The following is a 9743-nucleotide window of genomic DNA, read 5'->3' on the forward strand; positions in this document are numbered from 1 at the left end:
CTATACCGATACAGATACTTTTAACTTAAAGGCAGCTTAAGAGCAGCATGACATGACTTATGAACTAAATTATCATCAACCTGTCAAAACACGTTTTTAATGACTGTTCATTATTATTTGAATGCCTGAATAGTTAATAGGTAATCAGTCTTCTAAAGCAACAGCTATCACAAAAATAAAACTTGTTAAGTGTGACTTATTGAAAGGACCAGTATTTACACAGACATGTCTCCTTTCTGATGATTGTATGTATCTAAGTATAGATCCTATCGCACAGTATCGATCCAATACATATGCCAGTGTTGGTATTGATTCTACCAATATTTGGATACCACTTCTAGTAATGGCTGCATGGTACAAATGGGCTTCCTTCTTTGATTTCTCAAGAGCATTGTATACAGTATAGCCGCTCCTGAGAGAGAAGCTACGGGAAATGCCAGAAACATTATCCCACCATCTCTTGGATTACTGACTGCCTGGCAGATTTTAGATGAGTAAATTATTATTTTGCCACGTTACCACAGGGGGTGACAAAGATTATGTGTGTGTAATGTATGGCTTTAATTCAATTCAACTTTATTTACATAGCGCCAAATCACAACAACAGTCGTCTCAAGGTGCTTTATATTGTAAGGTAGACCCTACAATAACAGGGTCAATAAATCAATCAATAAACACTCTCCTGTGAAGTTTATGGTCTTAGTCATTAGTTACAGTTCTTATTTGGTTCCTCATGAAGAGTTAAACTGATTATGAAAAAGACTGGGCATGTTTTAGAGCATTGTGGTTTTGTGACTCTTACATATGAGCATGCAGTGTCCTTCATTCCTAAATCAGAGCCACCAATTAAAATGAGCTAAAATAGATAAATAAATAAATGTGGGGGAAAAAAGAGCTGGTGATAATCAAAATACACAAGTTGAGGCTTTAAACGCATAATGCGGTTTCCATCTTTATTACACAGTATATGGTTTTGTTGCTATATTTTTATGTCACTCAAGAGATACCATACTTACATACATATATGACTCTCACTGCAGTTGTTGTTTGTTTACAATATTATTTGCACGCACGTCTTTGGATGTACATTTAGTTTCAGGATATGATGAAACCATCGAGGATCCAAAAAAACTTGACAGCTTACTCTGATCCATGTTCAATGTTTTATTACAATAGTCCAAATATAACAAATCCTCCTTAAATCCTTCAAGATAAACATTACTTTAAAAAAAGACAAATTTAATAGCTCATCTTCAGATCTCTCAGGATAAATATTAGAGAAGGGGGGCAATCATAAATTGAGGCTTGCCATTAAAGAAATCACGTTTTTGGCATTCGCTGGTGACAAAGTTGTCACCAAATCTCTTTTTTACAGCAGAAGCCATGGAGGACAGCCTCTTCCGGACACCATCACCCTTTCTTTTCATCAAAGATGGAATCGGTTTTCCATCGTCCTGGCTGTTTTCATCAGTGTGACGTGATTTCACATCTCTGAACAGATCAACCTTGGATGACCTCTTGGAGAAAAGCCTCTTCAACAGGTTGTCAGGTTTCCGTGCACACGCTGTTAGCCGTGTTTTCAGTCCTTCTGCAACAGCTGCTTCAAAGGCAACATCCCCAGAGTCCAGGGCAGCAAGCAGAAGGTATTTGGAGCCAAACTGTGTGCAAAGGTCTTTGTAGATGGGGATGAGCATTTTGTCAAAGGCTTTAGGGTCAGTAAACCGTAAGTCAAGAGGGGTTCTCTCTCTCACACGTGCCTCTAATTTACTCAAGTCCACATTGCTTTTTGGTGTGTGGGTCTTTATCTCAATGTGAGCCACCAACTGCTCGATAAACAACTTGAGGAAAAACCTCTCCTCCTCTATCAGCTCCTCTGAAGAAGCCGTGCCACAATTAAAAGGTTGTGGAAGTGTATTTGGACGATCTGAGACGTTTGAGCTCTGTAACGGAGGGCAAATGATGTCTTCCAATTCTGGCTCGACACATCCAGGTAAATACATCTGCAGCCTAGAATAAACAATTAAAAATGATTAAGAAAACCAAATAAGTATATGCTCATAATTTCAATTTCTGGGTGTACTGATGAGTTTAGACTTGTTTCTTACACATGTGACACATCTCGCAGGCATGGGGTGGCGATTGTTTCACAGTCCAACTGAGCAGGCCCCAGTCCTCCAGCTCCATCAGAGGGAATCTAGAAAAGAAAGACAACCACATTTCAGCAAGCAAGAGATCTCGAAAAGCTCTCAGTTTTACACTTTTAAATCATCACTTTAAAATCAGCCGCTGCTTCATGCGGCCGCTCACGAACCAAATCTGGGAGCAGGCTGCATTGAAACACCACATATAAACCCCAGTGACACCGTGTGCTAAGATTATATAGCAGAAATAAATAAAGACTACATTTTGTATTTTCATTTTTTTCATGTAAGAAGTGAGTGTTACTATGGCCTCTTTGATGGGGGCAAATGTTTTTGAGATGGATTAATGATACATCAAGAACATACATCAAAAAGTCAAGAACACTTTTTGTCTAAATATAGATAACAGATATAAAAATATATTACTACACTAAAATCATGTTAACAGAATCATGCAATAAGATCACATAGACAATATATATATACATATATATATAATGAACCAAAACTTTTAAATAAAGCTTTCGTTGCTATAGGGGCATTTGTTTGTTTTTTTGCAAATATTCTACTGTTTCTATTGTTTGAAATGAGTTAAAAGTACATTTTACTCAAACAGATTGATGATTTGATGAGTCTTACATTGATACAGACAACAGATGTTAACAGAAGTTGCAATATTACCAGATTTAACAACAGATCATAACAGAAATACGCAAAAAGATCGTGTAAAGACCACATTTGAATAATTAGTTAAAATGAAGAGAAACAAAATCCTTCATATGTTCTTCTTCATTTTTAGGTATCATTTTAAATTTAAATGTAGTCACCGTTTGATGGTAATGCCATTAATACAAACAAGATGCCTGTAGTTGTTTGCTAGCTAGCAACCCTGACATTACCATGGGTTGTTCATATTCAGTTTAAACAAATAACCTAGAGATACAATTAATTTAAGTTTAAGTTTACAGGTAGCAGAGGAAACATACTAAATATCCCAAAAAGTTCCCTCCTTATCTCATAATCACTTATAAAGGATTTTATCGAAAGACAAATATGAGTGGCCCTATGTTTTGATTCAAATGTGTGCGATAAATCAAAGTGTGTATCTTCTACCTTGTTCATTTTAGAGCCGCTGTTTAATCTGAGCAATTCAGCACTTTGTCCAAAAGGTAAATTTCTCCTTCTGTCAGTTTTGCACAATCTGCACTTTTTCCAGCTAGCCGTCTCCTCCGAGTACTTTCCACAACGAAGGTCAGTGAGAAAGTGAGATCCGTTTTTTGCGTCATTTAAAAGGTCAGGGTCGCCTTCCAGATACCTCGGAACCCTAATGTCAGAACCTAGTTCAGACTAAAGCGGGAAAAACAGGATTTGTTCGTAGCAACAGGTGACATGGTAAAATGCCAGCTAGTGGAGCCATTAAACAAACTCAGGCCTCTGCATCATGTGAGTTAACATTGTATTAATAATTTATGTGCCAATGGTAGTAGCGTGACATTTCTTTCTCGTGGTTGAATACATAAAAAATTGACACTCGCAAGTGTGGTTCCATGGTGTAATGGTTAGCACTCTGGACTCTGAATCCAGCGATCCGAGTTCAAATCTCGGTGGAACCTAACTTTTTCTTAATGTTTCTGCTTGCAAACATGTGGACCAAACCCAAATGTAAATTAACATGTATCTCACTAGCACACACACAGCTTTAATACTACTAACAAACCCCGACGTTTGGTGTGGAATACACCAGCACACATACATGTGCTACCGTCACGAGACGCAGCAACAGCTACACGACGTTCTTTCGACCGTCGTGAAGACGTCACTCCAACATGGCGGCCTCCATTGCGCGACGTTCCTATGTGTTTTGTCGTTGTGTAGGAATAAACGTGATTAGGCAGCATGTAACATTACGGAATGTTGTACTGAGGCACACTAACAACACTTTTCAGTCGAGTGTTAGTTACGGGACCCGAGAGGCAGCCGGCACACAGGTCAGTAAAATAAACGCGAACAGTTTCTGTCTTTCTGTTGTAGGAAGAATGCCTCTGAAAAGTCCCTTAAAAAAGGACTAGTTTACCAACTGTTTCTGAATAAAACTTATTGGACGTATTGAACGTAGGGTGTGTTTAGTTTGAGTAGTTTAAGTTGTTGCCATCGAGGAACAGGTTTTATTTTGACTTTTTTCAGGAAACCCAAGTTCACATTCCAGTAGGTAAGGACAAACAAACATATTTTCAAGAGGAATCACATATAAATGTCATGTCATTTATACGGTGTATTAATCCATATGGTCTTGTGTTATGTATTAGAACGTTTGACGGTATCTTACAGCAGAAGCAGCGGTCCTGGGGGTCAGCATGTCAACAAAGGTTACCACAGTTTAATTTTAAATGAAAATAAATACTTTCTGGTGCATAATTAGTGCATAACATAGTGCATGTTAATAAGATGGTCTACCATTTTTAATCCACAGTCAGCACAAAAGCAGAAGTCCGATTCCATGTGCAAACAGCAGAATGGATCCCAGAAGATGTTCGGAAAAAAATCCTTGAAAAGGTTTGTTTTCACATACTGTGAGTTAAGAAATATGTCTGACTTGTTGATGTCAATTTCATTCATTTCTACTCTTGCATCACAGTTAACAGAAAATACAGTTATTCTCTTTGCAGATTATTTTTTTTTAACTTTTTAATTTTCACCCCTCACTTTGATGTTGCTGTGCAGAACAAAACCCGAATCACTAAGGCGGGGGAACTGCTGGTGACCTCAGAGCTGAGTAGGAGTCAGCAGAGAAACCTTTCTGACTGCATACAGAAGATCTCTGCTATCATAGCAGAAGCCAGTGAGAAGCCCCATGAGCCAACAGCTGAAGACATCGCTCTCAGGGCAGCAAGGTACTGCTTAGAGTGGCGTTATTTGGTTGTTGATCTACTTTAAAAATGGCTAAATTTGACCTTAAATGTGTTGTGCAGGTTGGAAAAGAGGAACAAGGAGCGCCTCAGAAAGAAGAAGATTCATTCAGCTACCAAGCAGAACAGACGTGTGGATTTTGACTAAGTGGATGACTGTTATACTTCTCCCTCCTGCGATTTAGTGGCTATAATAATCAATCCTGTGATTTTATACTTATACTATTTATTAAGTGGTTGATGTACATATTGGGTTTTTGTTGTTGTTTTTGTTGTTGTTTTTGTTGTTGTTTGTAAAATAAACACTGAAAGCGTTTCATAATAAACACCAACAATGTTTTAAGTGAAGACTACTTTTAACTAAGAATGCTACTTTAACACACTAGGTTTAACGACACTTATAAAATTACGCTTATAGTAATAATAAACAGCACTTTGTTGACGAGAGAAGAGCCAAGGGTTATTCTTTCATGAAAAAAAAGAAGGCTTAGCAGAGGATGGTTTCGATCCATCGACCTCTGGGTTATGGGCCCAGCACGCTTCCGCTGCGCCACTCTGCTGCCGATGGTGAGGGGAGTGATTATTTCTGTATTTAACTCACTGTTGTACGTGTTTGTTGTTGCCAGAACTGACTGGTAAGATTGCTAGCTTTTGTAACATTAGTGTCTTAATCTTAAGGAATAATCGTTTTCGCTAGTAAGTTAACCATAACGTTAGCGTTCGCTTGGACGGATACCATCAATCATTATTAGCTTTAGTAGGAGTTCCGTTTCACATACACAACATCTTCATTTCGTTTGGCTTTTAATTTTAACATTGACTCAAGGACACAAACATTCCAAAAAACTGCTGTCGTTTGGTGGAAGGTTAGCTGCCTAAGAGCAACTGAATCGAAAGCGAATTTGGCGGCTGCGACGTAAGCAAAAGTCGACCACGAAGGGACTCGAACCCTCAATCTTCTGATCCGAAGTCAGACGCCTTATCCATTAGGCCACGCGGTCAGATTGATAGACGAGGAACCCAAGTATATCCAAATACCTAAATATATAACTATACGACGTCGGTACTTTATTTTCTACCACTATTTCAACCTCTATTACAACACAAATTATGTTATACCTTATAGAACAGCAGCGTTTTATCAGTAGCTGTTGATGAGAAAACTTTCCCTGTACTCACAAAATGTGCTGAAGTCTTGTGGTTTTTTACTACTCCAATAATACATCAGCTAAAGTCACTTTAAAAAGTGGCACAGAGGTGGGAAGCAACAAAGTACAAATACTTTGTTACTGTTTACTTTCTTCGTTAACTTTTCAGATACCTGTACTTTACTTAAGTAGTTATTTTTCTGACAACCTTTTACTTTAGCTCCCTATATTTTTAAACAAATACCTACACTTTATATATCTGACTTGTATATGGCCCACAATGCAAAATGAGTTTAACATCCCTGCCCATATCTGGTTTATGCAGTCAATTCTCTGGACAGGGGATAACCTAGCCTTCCTCTTACCAGCCATCACCTCCAACTCATCCTATGGTGTGCTGGAGTGTTCCCAACTCAGTATTGTGATAGAATTTCTCCAGCTTCCCCAGGGTCTCCTTCCAGTTTTGTATGACTGAAACACCTCACTTGGTGGAACGATCAGTAGACAATAGAGTTGGGCCTATAAATCCAAATATCAATGGTGTGGATCAATACAAGCGCGACAGGATCGATACTTTATTTCTATGCTTCTGAACGCTTCCTGGATGACCAAACTCTTCCTATCTTGTGGCCACTTCCATAGTCTTATTATTTCCGTCATAACCAACAGCTTGCAGCCACCAAAAAAGGAATGGAGATCAACTAATTTGTGTGACTGACATGACATTATCTCACCGGGTCAGGGAGAGAGGTTTGTGTGAGAGGAGACCTTAGGGTCTGATCCGCACATGCATAAACTATTTCTAGAGTCAGGAAGTGTTACTTACTCAGTTTAATTATACAACAAATACAAAGAGACTGAATGCATTATATAAATGCTTTATTAACAGGGTAAAGTAAGTCTTAGTTCAGTAATAATAGGAACTAATACCAGATTAGACTAAACATTAATGCAAATGTCTTATGAAGTAATAATGCACAAGTTTCAACTGGATAATAAAAGTAAAGCAAATTAAATAAATTTATTCTGACAGCATGTTATCAACATTCACATATCGGCACTAAAAATTAAAAAAAGAAAGAAAAAAGAAAAAATTAAAAATTCACACAAAAAAAATCAAAATACAGGTACAGTTTGAATGTTACCCATCCTAAATATGAAAAGATGAGGCGTCAGACATTTTAAGTGCAATAGGTAAGTCATTACAGTACAGAAACCCCATGAACCTGGTAGAATAATAACAGGCTCTGGTTTGGCATTGCTAACACGTGTTCTCTCATTGCGCTTGGATCATTCGAAATGACACGAGCGCCGACCTCAAACGCACCACAGTTTGTTCACTAACTGTTTTCTGGGTTGCACACAAAATCCATTATCCACAGTGGGGTTTTTTCTCTTCCTAAAAACACACATGAGCCTCAAACACTAGTTTACGATCCCTCCGGTGTTAGCTGTGTCCATTTGTCCTCCACGACGCTGAAGAGCTGTGTATAAAATATATAACCGTAATAACATTCATTATAACAAAGGTTTACATATAGGAGGTTACCAAGAAAAAAGGCATAGTTATTGTATATTGTGAAAAAGGTGCAATATGTTGCAGGTTAGCTTTATAGTTTGGTAAGACTGCTAGGTGTTAGAAAAAGCCCTGGTTTGAAGCCTTATACCGGTTACACATCAGCTATTAAGTGTGAATGACTAACTATATAAAATCTACTTCCTCACAAACCTTCATGCCGTCTTCATTCAGTTGTCACCCCAGCAACCAGAAATCCTCATGCTTTATATTTACTGTATTCTGTATGAAAGCTCATAATGCCCAGGAAACAGTGAAAACAGCTATCTGCAGAGATTCTCCTTTTGCAACTCATCTCTAAGTCAGAAGCTTTGTAGTATTTACTGGGCCTATCACAGATCAGTCGGTATTAGCATTTTTGTTGTCAGATTTGTGCCAATATGCAAACTTTAAACAGAACATGGGTAGAAAAATATTACTGGGGTAATTTGGAAATGGTAGCGATGGGCTCTGAAGAAGCTCTCAGTACTGCCTGCAGCCAGGGTTGCCAGGTCTTTCATTTTCCTGCACGTACTTTTTAAGCACTGTTGCAAACAGCTGGTTGGGAACAGATATTCCTTATGAACCTCGACTTTAGCATTTTGGCTGTTGCTGTCTTGTTAGATATATAGTATTAATAATACTAGCACTTCAATCAACAAAGGAGGTGCACAAGCTGTTAGTAGAATTAATCAACAGCAAGTCATGCTATTTTTTATGAAAGGGAGACAGGTGAATCGGTGAAGATGCAAGGAGTTTTGAACGTAGAGGAGTTTAAATCATCCAAAGCAACAGAGTGCACAAGAGAGGAGAAGAAGAGAGTGCAGGGAAGGTGGAGTGAGTAGATTTGTGACAGGAAGATAACAGTAACAGTGAAAGCTGATAACAAAAAGACAGGCAGTGGAGCTGGAGGTAGCAGAGTTGAAGATACTGAGCTTTTATTTGGGTGACCAGGAGGGGACAGGATCAGAAGGGAGTGAATTAGAGGAAAAGCTCAGGTTTTAAGTGAGGTAAGGCTGATAAGGTTTGTACAGACAGAAAGGCGTAATAGTGGACAAAGGATGCTGAAGATGGAGCTGCCAGGTTGGAAAGGAGGAAGAGCACAGAGAATATTCATGGACGCAGTGACGGAGGACATGCAGATGGTTAGTGTGACAGAAGAGGGTGCTAGGGACAGGGTGAGAGATCGAGGCAGATGATCCACTGTGGCCGAAGAGCAGACCAAAATGGGTTTTAGTACCAAATTGTAAACGTGCATTTCCTCCAGAGGTGGGCATTTTTCCATCAGAGTTTAGGGGGACTGACTTGCTTTTGCAGCCTCAATTTTGGACCCTTCTGGCCCTTTTTGTTTTAATGTTTTATCACATACTAGAAACCCTGTCTGCAGTACCTGCACCGTGTTACGTTCAAATAAAATCTTAAACAAGTACTAGTTATATATATGCTGATCTATGCCATACAAACTGTGGATATATGCAATGTTGTCCAAATGGTTACTTAATCTTATCTTATATAAATGGATTTTGGCAGCTACCAGCTATGTTAGTGTCAGCTGGACAAAAGCCAGTGTGAAATGTATTGCTTGATAATTAATTAAAAAAAAAACAAAAAGTGACCCCAACGTTTCAAACACTTTCAACGTAACTGTCATTTCACTAGTGCTCATCTCTGCTTTTGACCTGCTAGCAAGGCAACTGGCCAGCTATAGGTTTTGAGTGCACTCAGTAATGTAGAAGACTGAAAGATAAAGAATATAACCAGGTATAAAGATAATCATTTTACTACCTAGTATTAGCAACAATAATCCAGTATCAGTCAGTAATCTCTGTATTATATTCATTCACAACACTTTTGCTCCCCAAAACCCACAACTTGTTATGACAAGAGTCGGGTTAGTGTTTATGTTAAATGAGCGGTGGCTTAATAACATACAAACACAGCACTGGTATGGATCTTTTCATCACTTTCCCAAAATCTCAAACTATTGAAGGCG

The 9743-nt window shown here is 38.5% G+C and overlaps 2 protein-coding genes and 3 non-coding genes across 5 annotated transcripts; 2 read left to right on the forward strand and 3 right to left on the reverse strand.

The window, feature by feature from the left end:
* Positions 1–1274: 1274 nt before the first annotated feature.
* Positions 1275–3263, reverse strand: LOC146626198 (uncharacterized). Its single transcript, XM_085360383.1, has 3 exons — positions 3255–3263; positions 2106–2194; positions 1275–2007 (listed from the first exon to the last, which is right to left on the reverse strand). The coding sequence occupies exons 1-3, from the start codon at positions 3261–3263 to the stop codon at positions 1275–1277; spliced, it is 831 nt and encodes a 276-aa protein (XP_085216509.1).
* A 419-nt stretch (positions 3264–3682) lies between these two features.
* Positions 3683–3754, forward strand: trnaq-cug (transfer RNA glutamine (anticodon CUG)). Its single transcript has one exon. It is a non-coding gene; the product is annotated as a tRNA-Gln (tRNA).
* A 213-nt stretch (positions 3755–3967) lies between these two features.
* mrpl58 (mitochondrial ribosomal protein L58) lies at positions 3968–5195 on the forward strand. Its single transcript, XM_085360381.1, has 6 exons — positions 3968–4129; positions 4326–4350; positions 4448–4507; positions 4612–4694; positions 4863–5032; positions 5111–5195. The coding sequence occupies exons 1-6, from the start codon at positions 3968–3970 to the stop codon at positions 5193–5195; spliced, it is 585 nt and encodes a 194-aa protein (XP_085216507.1).
* A 340-nt stretch (positions 5196–5535) lies between these two features.
* trnam-cau (transfer RNA methionine (anticodon CAU)) lies at positions 5536–5607 on the reverse strand. Its single transcript has one exon. It is a non-coding gene; the product is annotated as a tRNA-Met (tRNA).
* A 368-nt stretch (positions 5608–5975) lies between these two features.
* Positions 5976–6048, reverse strand: trnar-ucg (transfer RNA arginine (anticodon UCG)). The gene has a single exon. It is a non-coding gene; the product is annotated as a tRNA-Arg (tRNA).
* Positions 6049–9743: the final 3695 nt, after the last annotated feature.

The sequence above is a fragment of the Diplotaxodon limnothrissa genome, linkage group LG8, assembly GCF_057381915.1.
Source record: "Diplotaxodon limnothrissa isolate DT_005_m linkage group LG8, D_limnothrissa_male_GT1.1, whole genome shotgun sequence".
Classification (NCBI taxonomy): domain Eukaryota; kingdom Metazoa; phylum Chordata; class Actinopteri; order Cichliformes; family Cichlidae; genus Diplotaxodon; species Diplotaxodon limnothrissa.